The 21,068-nt window shown below is 39.5% G+C and overlaps 1 protein-coding gene across 1 annotated transcript in view; it reads left to right on the plus strand.

The window, feature by feature from the left end:
- Window positions 1-21,068, plus strand: part of pcm (pacman) — a 668,873-nt gene that overhangs the window by 99,499 nt on the left and 548,306 nt on the right. The window contains exons 6-7 of the mRNA XM_067150369.2: window positions 5,688-5,855; window positions 18,347-18,467. Of these exons, the coding sequence (XP_067006470.2) occupies window positions 5,688-5,855; window positions 18,347-18,467 (289 nt within the window). The remainder of the gene's footprint in view (window positions 1-5,687; window positions 5,856-18,346; window positions 18,468-21,068) is intronic.

Consider the following 21,068-nt stretch of genomic DNA (forward strand, 5'->3'; position numbering starts at 1 on the left):
GTGTAATTTGCATGATGGCAGATTTTGACACTGGATGTTCTGCTTAAGTTGCTGCATGTTAATGGATTACTATAGTGTAATAAATAGATTATAATACAGTGGAACCTCGTTAGTGTATTCCTCATTAACACATTTTCCCGCTTAGCACGAAGTCCCGATTCTCATCATATTTACCCTTTCACTCCGGTCGACTGCTCTAGCAGCCAGGAGGAAGCTGTGCTGTGCACCTGGTGGACTGCTGTAGCAGTCGTGCTGGAGCTGTGCCTTATAGCTGGTCGAATGCTGTAGAAGTCGCGTGTCTTTCGGCTGTTTTCCGTTTTGCTACGATAGACTACTGGGAAAGTTCAGCCTTGGAGGTCTCTTATGGCTGACCTGGGAGTCTATAGTTACGGCTATGACAGGAGTAACCAGTTCGAATACAAAAGCTGTGTATCCGGTGTGCTACTCACTTCGTGCCTAGTTGTTCCTCCGTGCTAACGTGCTTGTGCTTCTTGATTTAGCTTTCAATCGCTTTTAAATTGCGAAAGGCCTGATGACTGAGGAGGAACCTCTTGTCCTCACATTGGGTAGCGACTTTGAAGAGGATGACGATGATAGTGATTTGTCATCTGATTCTGGTGATGGAATGACCTCATTCACACCTACTTCTGGCATGTTTTCTACTTCAGTTACCGCTTTGCCGTCTAAAATGTCAGCCTACTACGATGATTCAACTGAAGATGAAGATAATGAAGACGAAGACCAGGTACCTGAACCACCGAACAGAATACTAAATTGGAAAAAGAAGAACCTGAATCTGAAGAAACATAATTTCGAAGCAGCTAATTCTGCATTTAAAATACATTTAACCTCTTCTGGTTCTCTCCTCCAGTCGTGAGCCATATGCGGACCTGAGAGACGAGCGAGAGAAGTATCCCGTACAGCGGGCTCGGTGAGCCACTTGCGTCCAGAGGGTCATGCCACCGTACTCGCTACGCCGGAGTGAAAGGGTTAAATCTATATTAAAAAATACCTTGCTTGTCGCGTCACAAATTTTCGCCATTACTGCTTAGTACGATCATGTTTTTCCTAACCCTGAAAATGTTATTTGTCATCCCTTGTGAAAGGAACAATGATTTCCAACTCAGGTAAGAAAGAGCCTTCGCCACAGTTGCGTGTTAATGGAAAGAGGCCTTGAATTCCTGAACTTCACAGGATAAGTTGCACCTTCGGGGAGCAAGCCTTAGCGTCAGGAATGTTTATTATTGCTTGCCGGTTAGCAGCAAGATTGCTGAATAATGCAATGAGCCTGTTTGTGTTTTTATCTTGAATTCCATTCAGAAATTAGAAATTTATTTTGTGTTGAGTAGTACAATGAAGGGTAGCGAAGATTTGTCACCTGATAGCCTACATTTAGATTAGGAATATAACCGTATGATGTCGTGAAATTCTTTACTAATGAAGACAAAATTAAAATCTATCAGAAAGTGAACTGGCACCCACATCTTTAAGCGCACAGAAGTGGCGCTTATGTTGAAACTCACACCTTTGAGTTTTGACTCAATAATTCGAGTTGGTCGAATCAAAGTTTGTTGCATTCAAAATGGCGGCCAAAGTCACAGTCTCACATGGTTCAGTGTAACCTCCAATTCATTGTCTAGTGACCAGAAATTGTTTAATAACCCACTGGTCCAAAATAGAAGGTTTCTACTACCATTTGTTTTAGAAAGAGTGTGATCTGCAATAATACTCCATATTTTCTTGGGCCCCGTGCAAATGTTTTCATATTTGTTGTCTGGTGTTTGATGGTTGCCTAGTTGTATTCCTCTTAACACATTGAACACTGGCATATTTGTAACCTGTTCACTGCTGTATACTGAGCATTTTAGCCATACTTTGAGTCTTTATAATTTCAACACTTCTTGAGATAAATTAATTATTCTTGTTGTATTTGAAACTATAATTATCTCTCTGAGCATTGATCTCATTTAATTTTTTAATTTTTGCACTAGAAAGTGCTCAGCTGTTGTTTCCTGCATAGTTATCCTTATCCCTATCCCCATTTTGCAATGTTTTTCACCCACAGTAAACACATGAAAACTGTAACATTCGTCAATGTGTTATATTTCTGGAATTGGACAAATTAATTGTAAATATTACTAGGTTTATCCATATTATTATTATTATTATTATTATTATTATTATTATTATTATTATTATTATTATTATTATTATTATTATTGAAATTGTAATTCGTTCTTTGTTGTATGTTAATTTCTTCGTAGGAAGCAAAATGTTAACTTATATTGTGTATTATAATAGTTATTTGTATGTACAGCAGGATAGCATAGTACCGTAGTAATTTGTTTCAGTCTGGTTTTTTTTTCTTTTATTCAGTATGTCATATATTTTTATGTTAATTATGTATTTCACTGGTTAAGTGTAAGACAGGGACACGTGTCCCTAACTTAGCCAGTTAAAATAAATCATATCTATCTATCTATCTATCTATCTATCTATGAAAGGGGGCCAAAATATTTATGACGTTTTAAAAATTGTTTTCTTTTTAAATTTCAGTTCATGTTTGTAATTTTTTCATATTTACATTTAATATTTTTACATTAGTACATTATTACTATGCTTATATGAGAGAAAAAAAAGAATGTTATTTGTCAATATAATCTTCCCTTACAGTCCCAATTAACAAAATTTTGACTTCGTGTGATAAAGTTCAAAACATTTAGGTAAACAGAGAGGCGTATTGCAGCTTTCACAATACCATCGCATCTCTTTCCTAGATCGTTTTCCAGTCTTTTTTAGTGATGTTTCTGAGCACACTTTACACACTCTTGTAGGTCTTGCCTTATGTTCTGTTGATGGTATTTTCGTTGGAAAATGGCGAGCTGCGAGACGGTTGATAAAAGATGGTGGCGATGGCACATCTTCCTGAAATTCCTCTCCTCCTTTCTCCGCAAATGCAGCTGAAAGAGCCTTCATGTAGTCATTCAGATGACAAATCTTGTTATTTCTTGTACAGAATGAAGGAATTGACCACTGCCACGGTGAAAAGATGAAAAAATACTTTCTTCCACCACTTCAAAGTTTTTCTACCAAACGGATAGTAAGCTAGTAGCTGGTCGTTGTGGTCCACACCAGGTTTGTTTTCATTGGAATCTAAGATAACGCCTGGCTTCACTTTTTCTGTTGTACCAAATCCAGATTTTACCTTGACTGTCGAGCCTGAAACACTGTGCTGTTGAGAACATGTACACATCACGCGTTTCCCTCCACTTCAAACAAAACAAGTGGTCACTTCTACGGAATGAAAATTCTCCTTTCTTCAGTGGGAAATTAATGAGATTTTTTGGAAGCCCCCTTCTATTTTTCATTATGGTACCCAGCGCAAAGGTTTTTTCCTTCCCTACGGTAGCTCATAAAATAACGCCTGGCTTGTGTAAAATCTCTCCATATAAATGACATGACCTTGCCCTAATAGATTGCCGCAAAGTTCACGAACCAATGTTGTGATGGAATTGTCCTCGTTTCCGGCCCTTCTCGAGTACATTTTTATGTTTACTGTATAACCGGATTTGGCATCAGCAACCATGTAAAATTTGATCCCATATTTATGCGGTTTGTTTTTCATATACACGTGAAACGAAATTCTGCCTCAAAATGGACACAGGCCTTCATCAATTGTCAAGTTACGTCCTGGGTAGAATGAAGTTCGGCATTTTGCAACTAAATTATCGTAAAATGGGCGTATTTTATGCAATGGATCATGCATGACCAGGCTTATTTCTGGGTGTAAAAGTGTCATTATTGTTTACGTGCAGCATATTTAGAATTTGAAATAATTGATCCCTGCTCAGTAACTTCCTAAAGAAAGAGGTTTGAATTACGGGATGATTACTCCAGTAATCACTTAGTTTTGGCAATTTCACAATACACATATGAAGCACTATGCCAAAAAAATAATACAGTTCAAATAATTTCACTGTGGTCCACTTATTCCAGGTAGAACTCGGCTTCAGTGTTCCAGCTCGCCACATTTCTGCAATACACACAGCAGCATATCTGTTAGTTTCAGTTTTTATAGATTGTATTACGTCTGCACCGAAAAACACGGAAAAGCAATCGAACACAGAACTCTCACTATTTATATAAGCGTTCACACCACTACGTCCTTGAAAATCGGGAATAGATTGTTTGCTATCTTCCTCTGTCCACTTGTAAGCAGGTGCAGACTGTCGCCTCAGAGGGCGAAATGGCCTGATGAACTGCTCAGCGAAATCCCAAACCTCATAATCATTATCTTCATTACCTGAAAAATAGTAAGTACTGTATACCAAAATATATCGAAACTGTAAGTCGGAATTCAGTTACAAGCTAGCTGATGAACAGAATATATGCCACTAGCGGATTTCTGTTTATATTTTGATATTGTCGTTATAATTGTGTATGTATCTGAATAACTGACGGATCCTTCATCATCATCACTGTCATCCAGTTCGGATCGTGAATTACAGTTTATTAGGGTTTCTGTAGTACTATTGCTGCGCGAGTCAACACAATGTGACGCCATTGTAGCAATGAGCGGGAAAGCAAAGCGTGCGGAATACATTCTCGCTACTCTTCAAAACAAGCATTCGTATTCTATCCAGCAAAGGTCAGTGCTCCCATTTAGCAGCAGTATGCGGTACTGTAATGTTGTCGTCCTTGTTTACGGGAAGAGACATGGACGTATTTCCAACAAGCGATTATTTATTAGTTAAGAAACCAAGCCCGACCGCCGCTCGGGCACCGTATATGGCAGTAAATGGCAGAGGCCGAGCAGGGCATCGTGTTCAATGTGTTAAAACATTAACAACCACCGCCGCCGCCGCCGCCACCACCACCACCACCACCACCACCACCACTTCACACCTTTCAATGCACTGTCGTTATTTTATAATCCCCAGCGGAAAAGGTTTTCATATTTGTTCTTTCATGTTTTTCACACCTTTTAATATTCTTCTCTCATCTTTAGAAATAGTAGATATAGTTTTTACTGTACCCGCGGATACATAACAAAAAATGCCGTCATGTCAGGAAAAACTGTATCTAGTGTTTCCATATCCCTGTTGGATAGATTTTATTCGTGTATGCAGTAGTAAGTTTTCTCACTTACCACATCCTTTTTCCTTGTTCCCTGCAGAAATGTCTTGACGAGGTTTTGCTGTATTCATATCAGCAGTATCACAGCACCTGATATGTATTCTGCATTCCCAATCTGGTAATAATTATTAATATTGCTTTGAAGTGAGTTTAAATACTGGTTCACTGTAAAATGTATTTAACTTGTATATTATTATTTCTGAGTTTCAAAAATGTACTGCCACCAACTATTGCTAGAATGTGTGTGTGTGTGTGTGAGGTTACTGCAGTGGAGATCCTTATGCATATTTTGGGGCGTTTTTCTATTCTTGGAGTTCATATTTATCGCCTGCTCTGATTATGTGTAATCTCTTGAAGTTGATACAACTTGCAGAGAACAAAAAATATTATGCCCCTGATATTTTTCATGTGTTATTCTGATCAGAAATGTCATAAAATGATTAATTCTGATGACATTTACAACTTTGTATGCTAGCATTTCATTATATTAAATAAGTGACTTGTATGATTATTTTCAGTGGTATTTTGACTATCTTTTTTCCATATTACAGGTCAAGTTTGGGCGTAAACGGAAGCAACAGAGAGCCTCGGCCCCTGAGGAGACAACCTTTTTCCTGCTTCACTTGTCATTAATGAGAGAATACTTGGAGCTTGAGTTCAGTGCTGTGAAGTCGAAACTGCCCTTCCCATTTGATCTGGAAAAGATAATTGATGATTGGGTGAGTGATGATTATTTTTTATCTCTATTTTATGATGTTTAACGTAAATTGTATCTACTTACTTTGTGCCCTTTTATTGACGTACCAGCAACATTTTATCTCGGTTTACTATACAACACTTAATTGCCTCAACTTGGAAATAAAAACAGTCCATATCTACTAAGTCTGCACAATATGGTACATAAGTCATCAGGTGCAGTTATGGAACACAACTAAATCAGACTTACTATGTAAAATAGGATACTGGTATGCATATTAAAAACGGGGGGGGGGGGGGGGAGGAGGCACCCATATATCGGGCATAGAGTACTCGGTTTCTTTGACGTATTTTTTCAACACTAGGCCATCTGCTAGGTGATGTACTGTAGAAGAGCGATCGGCAATGCATCATTTGCCAGGGTATTTTGGATAACTTGTGCAGAAATTTTAGTAACCAGACTTTTGGGTACTCCAAGTAATAACCGTTGAGTTGTTAATATCAGCTCAGGAAGTCAACCCATGATGAACAATTGCAGCTAAGTCACTGACTCAGTTCATTTCGTATTAATATAATAATGTCTCTTACACCTCAAGAATTGTCTCACTATTGAAAGTCATTTTAATGAAGAGGGACTACAGATGAACTCAAAAGTAATTAAGTCTACAACTTGTGTTTGAAGAGTGCCATTGGACAAGAAAATTAAGATAGTTTTTGGTCTGTTGTGCCCAGGGACAAATAATACCCGCATTGAACAATGTAGCTCTGAAAATGTTGTATTGCTCTTCTTACATCTGTGAATCCACATTTTCAGGCATGAAGTTTATGGAAGATAAATATGGAAACGGGCTAACAGAATAATATCTGGGTTCTTGCTTCCCACTCGCTGTAACTACTACAAACCAGATGGCAAGAACCTGAGAGATGAAACAGATTGCCAAACATCATATTGTGACAATAATGCTTTTGTTTTTAACGTGCAATGCAAGTGTACTGTTTATTTTAGGTATGTGAATTTGTCCAAATTCCAACAGAATTTTCTTTTATATTACGTTAATAAAGGAACACTAGCTAGTCATTTTGTTAAATTGCTCACATTGCATGTATGTATGCTGTGGAGCATTCAAGGTCAAGGGAGTCTTTTGTTTTACCGTTTCATGATTCTTCTTCTTCTTCATTCCGATGGTCATTTTCATTATCTTCCTGATTACATTGCAAAGTATTTTCCAGTGAAAAAGATTTTCATATTTGTTCTCGTGTTTTTCATACCTTTTAATATTCTCCTCTCGTCTTTAGAAATGGTTGATATAGGATGTTAATTGAAGGGGTCTGCGCCAAAGATTGCCAAGCAACATTTTTGGCAAAACTGAGCTGTCAGTGCCATCTGTTGATGATTATGATAAGCTATCAGTAAATACTGCAAAACTTGCATAGAAATACATTCAGGTGGCACTGCATGTAACTTTCATCTTGTTGCCCCCAACAGTTCTTAGAAATACTCGGAGCAAAACAGTGTCAAGCAACCAGGAGACCTGGATTACCATGGATTGTAGGAGGAAGCTTGTGTTATCAAGCGATTCTGAAGAATATCCCAGTGATACTGATGTAGACCCTGACTATCTTCCTCACATAGCATGTGAAATTTCCTCTGAAAGTGGAAGCGAGGTAAGTGTTGCTTGGCATTATTTTGACCATAACAAAAGTTTCCGCCATTGTTGCTGGGGTTATGTAACTTATTAAGTCATTAGGTTATGTTTTAGGAACCGTTATAACACACTCTTGGATCTATAGCAAGTGGCTTTTTCAGTTCAAAGTTTACTCTGGTTAGTTTAAGGCCTTTGTTGACCAACATTCGCAAATATGCATTGTGTGGCTTGGCACTATATTGCTCCAATTTTAAATCTGTTGCTGTCAGTCATCATTTTTCTCAAGAAAGGTTACACTGCCACTTGTGACCAGAGGTTTATAAACATTAACAGAAAAACTAGTGCATAATTTTGCAGCACTCTTGTTAAAGTAATCGTAATTAGTTACATGACAGAGGTTACAACATGGGTATTTTTCGTACTAAGTCGTGTTGTATTGCACTGTTTAGGATATCCTGGATCATCAAGGTCACCGTTACATTCACCTGGGAAAGGTCCGAATTCTAGGAAGAGAAAGAGACGTATTAAGAAGATACAGATGACAGAGGTTCCAATTATTGTGGATTGTCTGTAATTATTATGGATTTCACTTTGCGATTATGGCATTACGGTCGAAGGGGAATTTATTACAGAAAAGCAACATTGTCACGATAAAAATTAATTTCTGCGAAAAAAGGAAAGAAGTAAAAAATGTTCAATCCCTTAGAACATTACTGGTCAACCCTCCTCGTTTCAATGTTTGTAAGTGGCAACTAAACATATTTGTCTCGCTTCTTCAGTCTATTGATAGAGTTCTTGAGGAGTGGGAAGCTTTGACACTCATGTTTTGTAGTGAGACCCACCATAAAAATGAGACCACCAAGCAGTTTGAAAATGTGAAATCTTTCATACAAGAACCACGCAAAACTGTTTTGCTACTTTCTTGAGAGTTCACTTCCTGTTTTTAACTCTGTGAATATATTTCTGCAACAAGATGCTCCAGCAATACATCTTCTTAGGAGGAAACTTACTGGTCTTTTAACCGACCTATTGGTCAGATTTGTTCAGCCATGTTCTCTTCAGCCAGAATCTACCACCCTTTTGCGTGTTGAATTCAAGAGGAGGAAATACCAGAAAGCCAATGAGGACTTGGTAATTGGAGCAAAAGCTAGGGCATACTTGAAAGATAATGACTGTGATGTAGTGATGGGACATTCGATTCATTTTACTGAATCGATTCATTTGATTCCGTTCACGTTACTGAATCGATACAGTGATCCGATTCACGGCTCACTGGTCACCGCTCCTACTCATCTGTGTAGTATGTGCTGGTAAGACAGCAGCAACAGCATTCAGTGCTCGCAGCTGCCATCTGGTCTTCGTACTATGAACTACTTTCTTAGAAAAAAAATGCTAGTCACTCTAATACATCGAAGGTTTCCGGCGACGCAGGGTGGGAAAGGTTAGGATTAGGAAGGTAGCAGCCATGACCTGAATTAAGGTACAGTCCCAGCATTTCCTGGTGTGAAAATGGGGAAACTACGGAAAAACCATCTTAACGGCTGCCGACGGTGGGATTCGAACCCACCATCCCCCGAATGCAAGCGCATAGCCACGCTATATTAACCGCACGACAACTCGCTCAGTCATTTTAAAAAAAAAAAGTATTTTTCTATCAGCTGAGGATTTTTTTAAATAGTCATATTTTGTATAGGCTACCCGAGATGTACAGTAGCCCGCTGGTTTTCTGATTCAACATACTGTTATTGCGTCTGTCCACATATGATTGAAGTCTTGTGCAACGATGTGACATATGAACTGAGAGAATACTGAGCCGTTCTTCCCAATATAAAACAGGTACTTTTGAGTGGTCATGAGCATGACTCATAGTCATAGGGCAGGCTAGAGTCGAGTTTAATTGTCAAATGTCAACTAAGTTATAATACTAAGATTCATTAAACTAATAAATAGTATAACCTAATAGCCTACCTATTTACTAGCTACTTCAGAATTATGTTGCGACTACCTTTTTAACACTGCAAATAAATCCATCTATTATTTAAACCTCCCTGTAAGAAGAAGACAGTGAATGTAAATGGGTATTATTTTCAAATGAGCTGAGCTCGAGAGTCCATTATAGCATACGATTCTTTCAGTGTAGCATGGCTCACTGTATGCCTCGCTGCAGTGAGCCGATAAGGAGCCGTGTGTATCTTGTGTCTCACTGAGCCGCACTCGTTCACGATTCTTTCGATGTGCCATGGCTCACTGTATGTGTCGCTGCAGCGGAAGCTCGGCTCTCCGCGTGTCCAGTGAGCCGATAAGGAGCCGTGTGTATCATGTGTCTCACTGAGCCGCGCTCGTTCGCGATTCTTTCGATGTGCCATGATTCACTGATTCACTGTCTCGCTGCAGCGGAAGCTCGGCTCTCCGTCAACGTCCAGTGAGTGCGCCACTCAGCACTGTCCGCTGGGAGTAAGCTGAATCATGTGCCGTGAGCTCGCCGTTCCTGTGAATCGATTCACTCGGACACTTGAATGAATCGATACACTGCTTCGAATCATACATTCAGTAGCCAACACTACTGTGATGAAGAGATGTTTTATAATTCTGTCAAGAGTTTTATATGGCAGCTTGCAGTTACATTACCAGGAAATTTCCCCTTGATGATGAATTTCTTCATCATGCCGAAGTTGTAGACATCTCTCTCAGAATGAAGGTTTCCTATTCATCTCTTGAATATTTTGTTCGAAGATTCCCAACTTTGGTCAAGGAAAGTGAACATGACAAACTTGAAGAGGAATTTGCAGTTTACCAGTGTGATACTTTCCTGGAATACATTGTACATGGACCTTACTTTGATGTGAATTGGGGCAACATTGCAGAGCTTAAAAATGAAAGTGGACAAATTAAGTATAAAACCTTAAGTAATGTTGTATTTGCAGTACTAAGTATACCTCATAGTAACTCTCCCACAGAAAGAGTTTTCAGTGTTGTTAGGAAAATTCAGATAGAATTCAGGCCTACGTTAAGTACATCTACACTGGAATCGCTTGTGGTTCTGAAGACGAAAATGTCATCTCAGGGGGAAGTATGTTTCAAGAAAATCTACACCGAAAAGCAGCTGCTGGGTGCGAAACAAGCTACAAAGAATTTTTTATCGCAGAACTAACAGGTAATGAGCAAATTTCATTGTGTAATATGATATACTTTAGAATAGATTGCTGTAGGAAAGGGCAAACTGGGTGCTTTGTATTTAACTCATAAACGTTTTGTGCGGGGGGTTGCACGAGTTAAAAATGGGATTACTGATAACCCACTTCAAAGGTTGGCACCTCTGAGATGAATAAGAAGGGGCGAAACGAAGGAAGAGAATATGTAGCATGTAAGACCGGAAAAGTTGTTCCAGGTGTAAAAGTTGGAGAGCTGTGTCGCTGTCCCCTGAGATGTTCTGAACTTAAAGAACAACAGATATTGTCAGTATTTAATGGGTTTTGGGATCTCGCTGATTTTAATAAGCAAAATACTTATTTATTTGGATGCATTGACGCTATTCCTGTAAAACGGAGATACAGGGCACCTGAAGGAGAGCCAAGCTACAAACAAAATACTTTTGTTTATCGAGTGAAAACCGATGGTATAACCCGGCGAATCTGCAAGAAGTCATTAATAAGTATTCATGGTCTGCAAAACCACCGAGGAAGATTAAACAATATAATAAAAAGAATAAAGTCTAAGGCAAGCACACCTCCAGCAGATAAAAGAGGAAAACATAACAGGCCTAATCATGCTTCAGATGAAGCTGTAGCACTAGTTCACCAGCACATTAAGAGGTTTCCGAAGTATCAATCATATTACAGTTGAATGCAAAACCCCAGTAGAATGTACTTAGGAAGTAATATGAACATTAAACAAATGCATGACTTATACTTGAAATTTGCTGCTGAAAAAAACGCCCCAGCTGTGTCAGAGGATAAATACAGACAAATTTTCAGTGAGAGTACAATATTGGCTTCAAATTCCCTCCCTCAAATACCTGTAAGACGTGCGACTCCCTACAAGTGAAAATAGATCATGGTACCGAAGAAGAGAAAAAATCTTCCAAAACTGAGAAAGAATTCCATCTGCGGTCTGCAGATACACTGAGAACAAAGATGGCAGAATACTGTGAGTTAGCAAAAGAAAATTCTTCAGTTCATGTAATATCTGTCGATTTACAGTAGACCTTACCAACACCTAAAATCACCTGTTCACTAGCATTTTATCTACGGAAATTGTGGACATACAATGTGGGGATTCATGACTGTGGTAAAGACTTAGGGTACATGTTTTCGTGGGATGAGAATATTGCAGGAAGAGGCAGTGATGAAATAGGTAGTGCAATTCTGAAGTATCTGAGAACAAATGGCGTTGATGCTAAAAAGCTTGTGATTTTTTCTGATGACTGCGGGGGCCAGAATAAAAACTGGAATATAATGGCACCCTGGTCTTATTTAATTCATACTAAACGATTTAATGAGAACGAAATCAACCGCATGTGTACGACCCTGCCGACTGGAAATGTATCATTCAAGAATGTGGGAGAAAGAAGTAGTTCAGTGTAACAGACGACTTTTATGACCTGACGCCACTAAAAGTTGGACTCCTATACACCAGTAAAAAATATGTGTATGTGGCATGAGATTTAAATTCACAGACATAATTCGTTTCAGATTTGAAGCAAGTAACCCATGGTTTATCAAACTAAAAACAAGAGTGAATATGGATTTTGAAGACTGTAACATGTGAAAAAGAGGTAACACCACAACATTGAGCTTGAAACAAAAGTACACTACTGTGCAAAAAGTAAAGGAAAACAAACTACAAGACGTGTTGAAACTCCTGGACTATATCCCACCTGTCCATCACCAGTTTTATCTCAAAAACAAATGAAATGGTGTATGGCTTTTAGTGCCGAGAGTGTCCGAAGACAAGTTTGGCTCGCCAGATGCAGGACTTTTGAGTTGACTCCCGTAGGCGACCTGCGCGTCGTACTGAGGATGAAATGATGATGGAGACGACACATACATCCATCCAGCATGCCAGAGAAATTAACCAATTATGGTTAAAATTTCTGACCCTGCCGGGAATCGAACCAGGGACCTCTGTGACCAAAGGCCAGCATGCCGGACACTTTTTCCGATGTTGAAATGAAGTAGTGCATCAACCCCGTCCCCGCCTCACGTCTTTCCCTGTACCGGACAGTCATTGATACATAATATAATTCTATCCAATGAAAATACAAACTGATATAAAAGAAGTGAATTAATTGACGCATTTTTAGTCACAAAGTGATACTTTGTACATACGATAAAAATTGTAACGCGACCAAGAATGGAATTTTCCAACAACCCTGAGTAAAAAAAAGCCTTACAAATTTATAAGTTTTTTTTCTTCAAAACAAACAGTTTTTAAATATATAACAATGTATAAAACATCCCATTGCATATTGTGTTAAAATTTGGATTCGATCAAATAATGTGTTTTCGGAGACACAGAGGTGCCGGAAAGTTGTCCCGCAAGAGTTCTTCAAGATTTTGGTAACAACCTGGAAAGGCTAGGTCAAGCAGCAGGGAAACCTTTCTGGACAGTAATAAAGAATCGTAGGAAGGGAGGGGAAAAGGAAATTAACAGTGTTTTGAGTAATTCAGGTGAACTCACAATAGATCTCAGGGAAGCACTGGAGAGGTGGAGGGAATATTTTGAACATCTTCTCAATGTAAAAGGAAATCATCCTGGTGGTGTTGTGAACAGCCAAGCTCATGGGGAGGAGGAAAATGATGTTGGTGAAATTATGCTTGAGGAAGTGGAAAGGATGGTAAATAAACTCCATTGTCATAAGGCAGCAGGAATAAATGAAATTAGACCTGAAATGGTGAAGTACAGTGGGAAGGCAGGGATGAAATGGTTTCATAGAGTAGTAAAATAGCGTGGAGTGTTGGTAAGGTACCTTCAGATTGGGCAAAAGTAGTAATTGCACCTATCTATGAGCAAGGGAACAGGAAGGATTGCAACAACTATCGAGGTATCTCATTGATTAGTATACCAGGCAAAGTATTCACTGGCATCTTGGTAGGGAGGGTGCGATCAGTCATTGAGAGGAAGTTGGATGAAAACCAGTGTGGTTTCAGACCACAGAGAGGCTGTCAGGATCAGATTTTCAGTATGCGCCAGGTAATTGAAAAATGCTACGAGAGGAATAAGCAGTTGTGTTTATGTTTTGTAGATCTAGAGAAAGCATATGACAGGGTACCGAGGGAAAAGATGTTCGCCATACTGGGGGACTATGGAAGTAAAGGTAGATTATTAAAATCAATCAAAGGCATTTATGTTGACAATTGGGCTTCAGTGAGAATTGATGGTAGAATGAGTTCTTGGTTCAGGGTACTTACAGGGGTTAGACAAGGCTGTAATCTTTCACCTTTGCTGTTCGTAGTTTACATGGATCATCTGCTGAAAGGTATAAAATGGCAGGGAGGGATTCAGTTTGGTAGAAATGTAGTAAGCAGTCTGGCCTATGCTGACGACTTGGTCTTAATGGCAGATTGTGCCGAAAGCCTGCAGTGTAATATCTTGGAACTTGAAAATAGGTGCAATGAGTATGGTATGAAAATTAGCCTCTCGAAGACTAAATTGATGTCAGTAGTTACGAAACTCAACAGAATTGAATGTCAGATTGATGATACAAAGCTAGAACAGGTCGATAATTTCAAGTATTTAGGTTGTGTGTTCTCCCAGGATGGTAATATAGTAAGTGAGATTGAATCAAGGTGTCGTAAAGCTAATGCAGTGAGCTCACAGTTGCGATCAACAGTATTCTGTAAGAAGGAAGTCAGCTTCCAGACGAAACTATCTTTAAATCGGTATGTTTTCAGACCAACTTTGCTTTACGGGAGTGAAAGCTGGGTGGACTCAGGATATCTTATTCACAAGTTAGAAGTAACAGACATGAAAGTAGCAAGAATGATTGCTGGTACAAACAGGTGGGAACAATGGCAGGAGGATACTCAATGAGGAGATAAAGGCTAATTTAGGAATGAACTCGATGGATGAAGCTGTACGCATAAACCGGCTTCGGTGGTGGGGTCATGTGAGGCGAATGGTGGTTTTACGTCGCACCGACATAGATAGGTCTTATGGTGACGATGGGATAGGAAAGGCCTAGACAGGGATGGCGAACGTATGCCACGCGTAACACGATTTTGGTGGCACACCACATGAACATAATAATATTTTATACACTGACTGACAGAGCAAATGCAACACCAAGAAGGAGTGGTTCGAAAGGGATGAAAGTTGGGGAAAAAACGGAGACGGCACGGACGAATAATTGATGTTTATTTCAAACCGATATGCAGGTTACACAATGCGCATGGCATCGACTCAGTAGGATGTAGGACCGCCGCGAGCGGCGATGCACGCAGAAACACGTCGAGGTACAGAGTCAATAAGAGTGCGGATGGTGTCCTGAGGGATGGTTCTCCATTCTCTGTGAACCATTTGCCACAGTTGGTCGTCCGTACGAGGCTGGGGCAGAGTTTGCAAACGGCGTCCAATGAGATCCCACACGTGTTCGATTGGTGAGAGATCCGGAGAGTACGCTGGCCACGGAAGCATCTGTACACCTCGTAGAGCCTGTTGGGAGATGCGAGCAGTGTGTGGGCGGGCATTATCCTGCTGAAACAGAGCATTGGGCAGCCCCTGAAGGTACGGGAGTGCCACCGGCCGCAGCACATGCTGCACATGCTGCACGTACCGGTGGGCATTTAACGTGCCTTGAATACGCACTAGAGGTGACGTGGAATCATACGCAATAGCGCCCCAAACCATGATGCCGCGTTGTCTAGCGGTAGGGCGCTCCACAGTTACTGCCGGATTTGACCTTTCTCCACGCCGACGCCACACTCGTCTGCGGTGACTATCACTGACAGAACAGAAGCGTGACTCATCGGAGAACACGACGTTCCGCCATTCCCTCATCCAAGTCGCTCTAGCCCGGCACCATGCCAGGCGTGCACGTCTATGCTGTGGAGTCAATGGTAGTCTTCTGAGGGGACGCCGGGAGTGCAGGCCTCCTTCAACCAATCGACGGGAAATTGTTCTGGTCGATATTGGAACAGCCAGGGTGTCTTGCACATGCTGAAGAATAGCGGTTGACGTGGCGTGCAGGGCTGCCACCGCTTGGCGGTGGATGCGCTGATCCTCGCGTGCTGACGTCACTCGGGCTGCGCCTGGACCCCTCGCACGTCCCACATGTCCCTGCGCCAACCATCCTCGCCACAGGCGCTGCACCGTGGACACATCCCTATGCGTATCGGCTGCGATTTGACAAAGCGACCAACCTGCCCTTCTCAGCCCGATCACCATACCCCTCGTAAAGTCGTCTGTCTGCTGGAAATGCCTCCGTTGACCGCGGCCTGGCATTCTTAGCTATACACGTGTCCTGTGGCACACGACAACACGTTCTACAATGACTGTCGGCTGAGAAATCACGGTACGAAGTGGGCCATTCGCCAACGCCGTGTCCCATTTATCGTTCGCTACGTGCGCAGCACAGCGGCGCATTTCACATCATGAGCATACCTCAGTGACGTCAGTCTACCCTGCAATTGGCATAAAGTTCTGACCACTCCTTCTTGGTGTTGCATTTGCTCTGTCAGTCAGTGTATATACGTCTTGCACTGCAGACAATACATATAAAGTTTCACGTGTAAGAAATAAATATCGAAAATCTAAATACTAGTTCCATTCGGACGTGCAATATGGCAACACTGCTACACTGATAGGTCCGAAAGTCAAGTGAGATAGTGTCGTTTTCTGGTGGTTTTGTATACGGACATCGCAAACATGTTTTCACCAGATATATGTATAGTAAATAAATAAATGAATCTGTAAATGAATAAATAGATGAATCTGTAAATGAATAAATAAATGAAACTGTAAATGAATAAATAAATGAATCTGTAAATGAATAAATAAATGACATATTATGAAACATAATTGGGAATGTATAAAGGAAGTCCCGGGGTGTGGGTGGGGGGGTTGTAGACATCCCCTAATGAAAAATAACAAGTGGCACAGTCAACAGATTATAGTAATAAACCAGACTTAAAATGGCACACTAGTTGGAAAAGGTTCGCCACCCCTGGTCTAGGAGTTTGAAGCGGCCGCGGCCTTAATTAAGGTACAGCCCCAGCATTTGCCTGGTGTGAAAATGGGAAAGCCCGGAAAACCATCTTCAGGGCTGCCGATAGTGGATTAAGAATTCAACTAATCATAGTACCACGGTATAATAAAACACGACAATATATAACATGCTACTGAAAGGTCATACCACAACTAGCGAGTAACAAAGTATTGTCAGCATGTCCACTGCCGCTTGTTATGAAGCAAGGGTGAGGAAGCGACTGATAGCTGAAGATCTCACTCACCACAGCCCTGCATGGGTAAGAGCTAATCTGTCATCATCCCTCTTCAAGGACAAGACTTTGTGACGCTGCGGCATCTGACGGAAACTGGCTGAACTACCAGCACTAGAATTTGGCCGACACTCGTAAGTCAATAAGCAGAACTTTATTAAAATCACGATTAAATATATAAAGAATAAATAATTTTAAAGTATGTTAAAGTAGCCCCTTAGAGTAAGATATTAACTTCCCTACAGTATAGTTTGCTTCTAATTTGAACACCATCTTGACCTAAAACAAAGTTTAGGAAAACCGCAGTTCAGAGCTCAATTTTATAATGGAGATTCGTTATTTTAACTACCATTTTATAACTATATTTGCATTTCTTTTTGAAATGCTTTTACACTAATGAAAAGTGTATCACAGACTACCGTGCGCTATGAAAACAAAATAATTTTAACTCGTTCCTTTTCCTTATAAAAACTCTTACAAACTTTTGACCCATGTTACAACAACTACTGAGCTGGTGGCCGGCTGCTCCAGCTCCGGCCGCCTCTTAATACATCATTCCCATGAATAGTACAATTTCATGATTTGAACAAACTTTCTAACTGCTCTCCTTTAAAATTAAGAAAATGTTGCTTGGCACTCTTTTTGCCCCGGCCCCTTCAATTCTTCTCACTATGTTTTGAAATACCCTACCATTACAGGTCATTATCCTCATGTTTGTTCTGTATTGAATGATGTTAATCACAGCAGTTATAATAAGTATTTCTTATCCACCTATTCAATACAAATCACCTTTATTGGTGTTTACATTTTCATACAATTAATTCTTCTAAGGGACATGATTCGCTCTTATAAAGAGCATCTTCAGCCATTAATTTTAATCTTAAAATGATGTTCGTGAACAGTTGTAAACATATTAAAAAGACAATAGTCAAAATTAAAATTACAGTAGTCTAAAAATCTAATTACATCACATCTAAAAAATAACTTTAAATAAAACACTTAAAAAATGTGATAACATGAACATTTAAAATAATCACAATGTCCATTCAAAACACTGTGAAAATGTGTATGAAAATGTAAACACCAGTAAACGTGATTTGCATTGAATAGGTGGATAAGAAATACTTCTTATTATAATTGCTGTGATATCCTACCATGTCGCCATTAATTTTTTAATTGAATTTGACTATCCATGTTTTGCAATGATTTGTACATGTTCTCTTCACTAACCCATATGAAACTGGGAGTTTACTGTATTGGGCAGTAAATCAAGGAGGCCGGTGGGTTGAATGTGTTTCTCCTGCCTTATACATATAAACTGTTGCAAATATTTATTGGAAATTTCTGTGAACTTCTTGATTAATGCAATATAATGGCTTCCCATGAATTTATTGTAGTATCAGGTATGATGTGTTTTCTTTCTTCTTCCAGGTATTAATGGGCTTTCTTGTAGGCAATGACTTCATCCCTCCTCTTCCTGACATGCACATCATTAATGGAGCTTTGCCCATCTTATACCAGGCATATATGGAGGTGTTACCTACACTTGGAGGTAAGAAAATGCATGTATCTGGCATGAGTAAAGTAACAACCAGGGTATTTTATGTGAAAAACTTCTACAACCTCTTTCTCTGCCATTTTTCCCATATCCTGGTGGGATCATGGGTGTGACCTGTGGTCCTTTTTTAAAGCCGTGTGCCTTTTCTGACACAAACCTAAGTACAGTAGAACCCCTTTTTAACGAATGAGGGGGGTTTGATATTTTTTCCTTAAAAAGGGGTTTTCCTTAAAAGGGGGTTCAAAGAAAATAGGCTATATAACACAAGAAATAATAATACATTTATGTCTTTAACTAATGTAATGTCAAGAAATAATAAATGAACCTGTTAAAAATACTAAAAAGTCAAATTAACACCAGAATAACAGAAAATATTTACAAACAGCAGACGTAACAAATTCCATTGTGGACCATTGGGAGCACAACCTGCAGAAAGAAAAAGAGAGATAGGTATTACTGACTTGCAATTTTAACTTGAAGGAACAGAGGCATAACATGATTTTAAAGAGATTTGTGAAAAATAGACCATAAGAACCATGAGAATAAGCATATTAACCTTCACTTGCTGAAATAGTCCAGTCCAGTAGTTTGCTTCCTCTTGCAACCTTCTGCTGCCATAATTACTGTCACATGAATTACCATTGACAATAATCACATGTAGAAGTAGATTAAACCTCTCATTTTGCGGGTAAAATCAAAAGGCCAGGACCTAATTTTTAAAATTACACTTCAGCTCTGACACAAGTGTAATAGACTAATATAACTATCATCATCATCATCATCATTATCATGACTTGTGAGGTATGGCTATGAAGTGTTTACATTGATTAGTATTATTATTTACGTAGTTGTGTACGAACTTTATTTGGTATAATCATGATCCTATTATTTGTGAGGTTATGTCTTGAAACATCTCCTGTATATATATTAATATGAGTTTATTTAATGTAAGAACACGTATATTAGTATATAATTTATTATTACCTTTATATACAGTATGATGTATAATTCACTGCAATATTGTGCAACACACTGTAATAAGTCCAGAACAACGCAATGTGCGACTAGATTTGTGTAGAAAGTTTCTTACATTGTAAACTAGGCTATTGGGGACTTTTGAATTTACGAGAAAGCATTTTGTGTCATATTCTTCTAGAAGCCTGACCAGGCAACATTTATATAAAGAGGCAGTCTTGAGAGTTGAGTTGTTATAATGAGACTTATGTGGAAGTCGTGTTAGCTGAGTGCTGTTACGTTGGTAGTTGTTTGACATGCTGTCAGATTTTTATCAAGGAGGCGGCTCATTAGTGCGTGTGTGTAAGAATGTGTAAATAACTTGTAAATAAAATAGCATACACAATCGACAGCATTTTGTGTGTGTCTTTGTGGATACATTAGCTGTCTTACCAATACTTCACGAAATGAGAAACACGATTTAAAACAAAGAAAATTTAATAAATATACTATGAAATAACAAGTAACATTGATAAATTAAGATGAGATAATTAGGCTGGTAAAATTAGAGTAAGAAAATTAGAATGAGGTACCTCAATTTACTTAAACACACTTAATTTCTGAAAATAAATAGTTAATTAGTTAAGATTTCTTGAAAGGAAAATAGTTTTAACTGTTAAATGGATTTCTTCTTCTTCTTTGTTTTGCACTGAGGCGTCGTGACTATCATAATATTCAGCCATGTAGCCGATGAACCATACTCCGCCATTCTTCCCTATCGAAAGCTTTCAATGTGGTTGGTCTGAGAGAACTCTGTAGGGTGCCGTTCACCATGTCAGTCCATCGTGTTGGTACTCGTCCTTGTCTGGTTCCCTGAACTTTGCCCTCAACAGTCAACTTTTGGAGACTATCATCTCGGTGCATTATATGTCCAAAGTAGCGTACGATCCGCTGGGAGACCTTACACGATAGACAAACTTTTATCTGGAGTTGGTTCAGGATTGATGTGTTCGTGTGATGAGCTGTCCAAGAAATTCTCAACATTTTCCCCCAGCACCACATTTCAAAGCTTTTTATCCATTCACGATGACGTTTGAGGATGGTCCATGTCTCTGCGCCATACAAGAAGACTGAGAAGACTAGAGATTCAACGGCTTCTTTTTTGTATTATTGATGATGATATTATCTTTCAAGATCTTCCGCTGACGGATCATTGCTACCTTTGTGCCATTTCAATTCTTCTCTTTATTTCATCTTTGGAACCACCAGAATTGGATAATAAGGAGCCTAGATATACATACTGATGTACAACTTCACAACCTCCAATCTGTTTAATATGTGGACTGTTGTTGTTCTTACAATCAACAGTCATGACTTTGGTTTTCTGTCGATTTAGGCGTAATCCAATTTCTAGGCTTGCTTCCTCCACTCTCTTGATCAGCTCTGACAACTCCTCTTCAGATGATGCTATCAAGGTGTGTCATCAGCAAATCTCAAGTTGTTGATCTTGCATCCCCCAATGGAAAATCCTTTGTCCCAGTCATCTAATGCATATTCACCATAGAGATTGAAAAGTAACGGTGACAGGATATATCCCTGATGGACTCCATCCCTCGTAAGAAACTGTTGTGACTGTTTGTT

Source organism: Anabrus simplex, chromosome 6, assembly GCF_040414725.1.
Source record: "Anabrus simplex isolate iqAnaSimp1 chromosome 6, ASM4041472v1, whole genome shotgun sequence".
NCBI classification, from domain to species: Eukaryota; Metazoa; Arthropoda; class Insecta; order Orthoptera; family Tettigoniidae; genus Anabrus; species Anabrus simplex.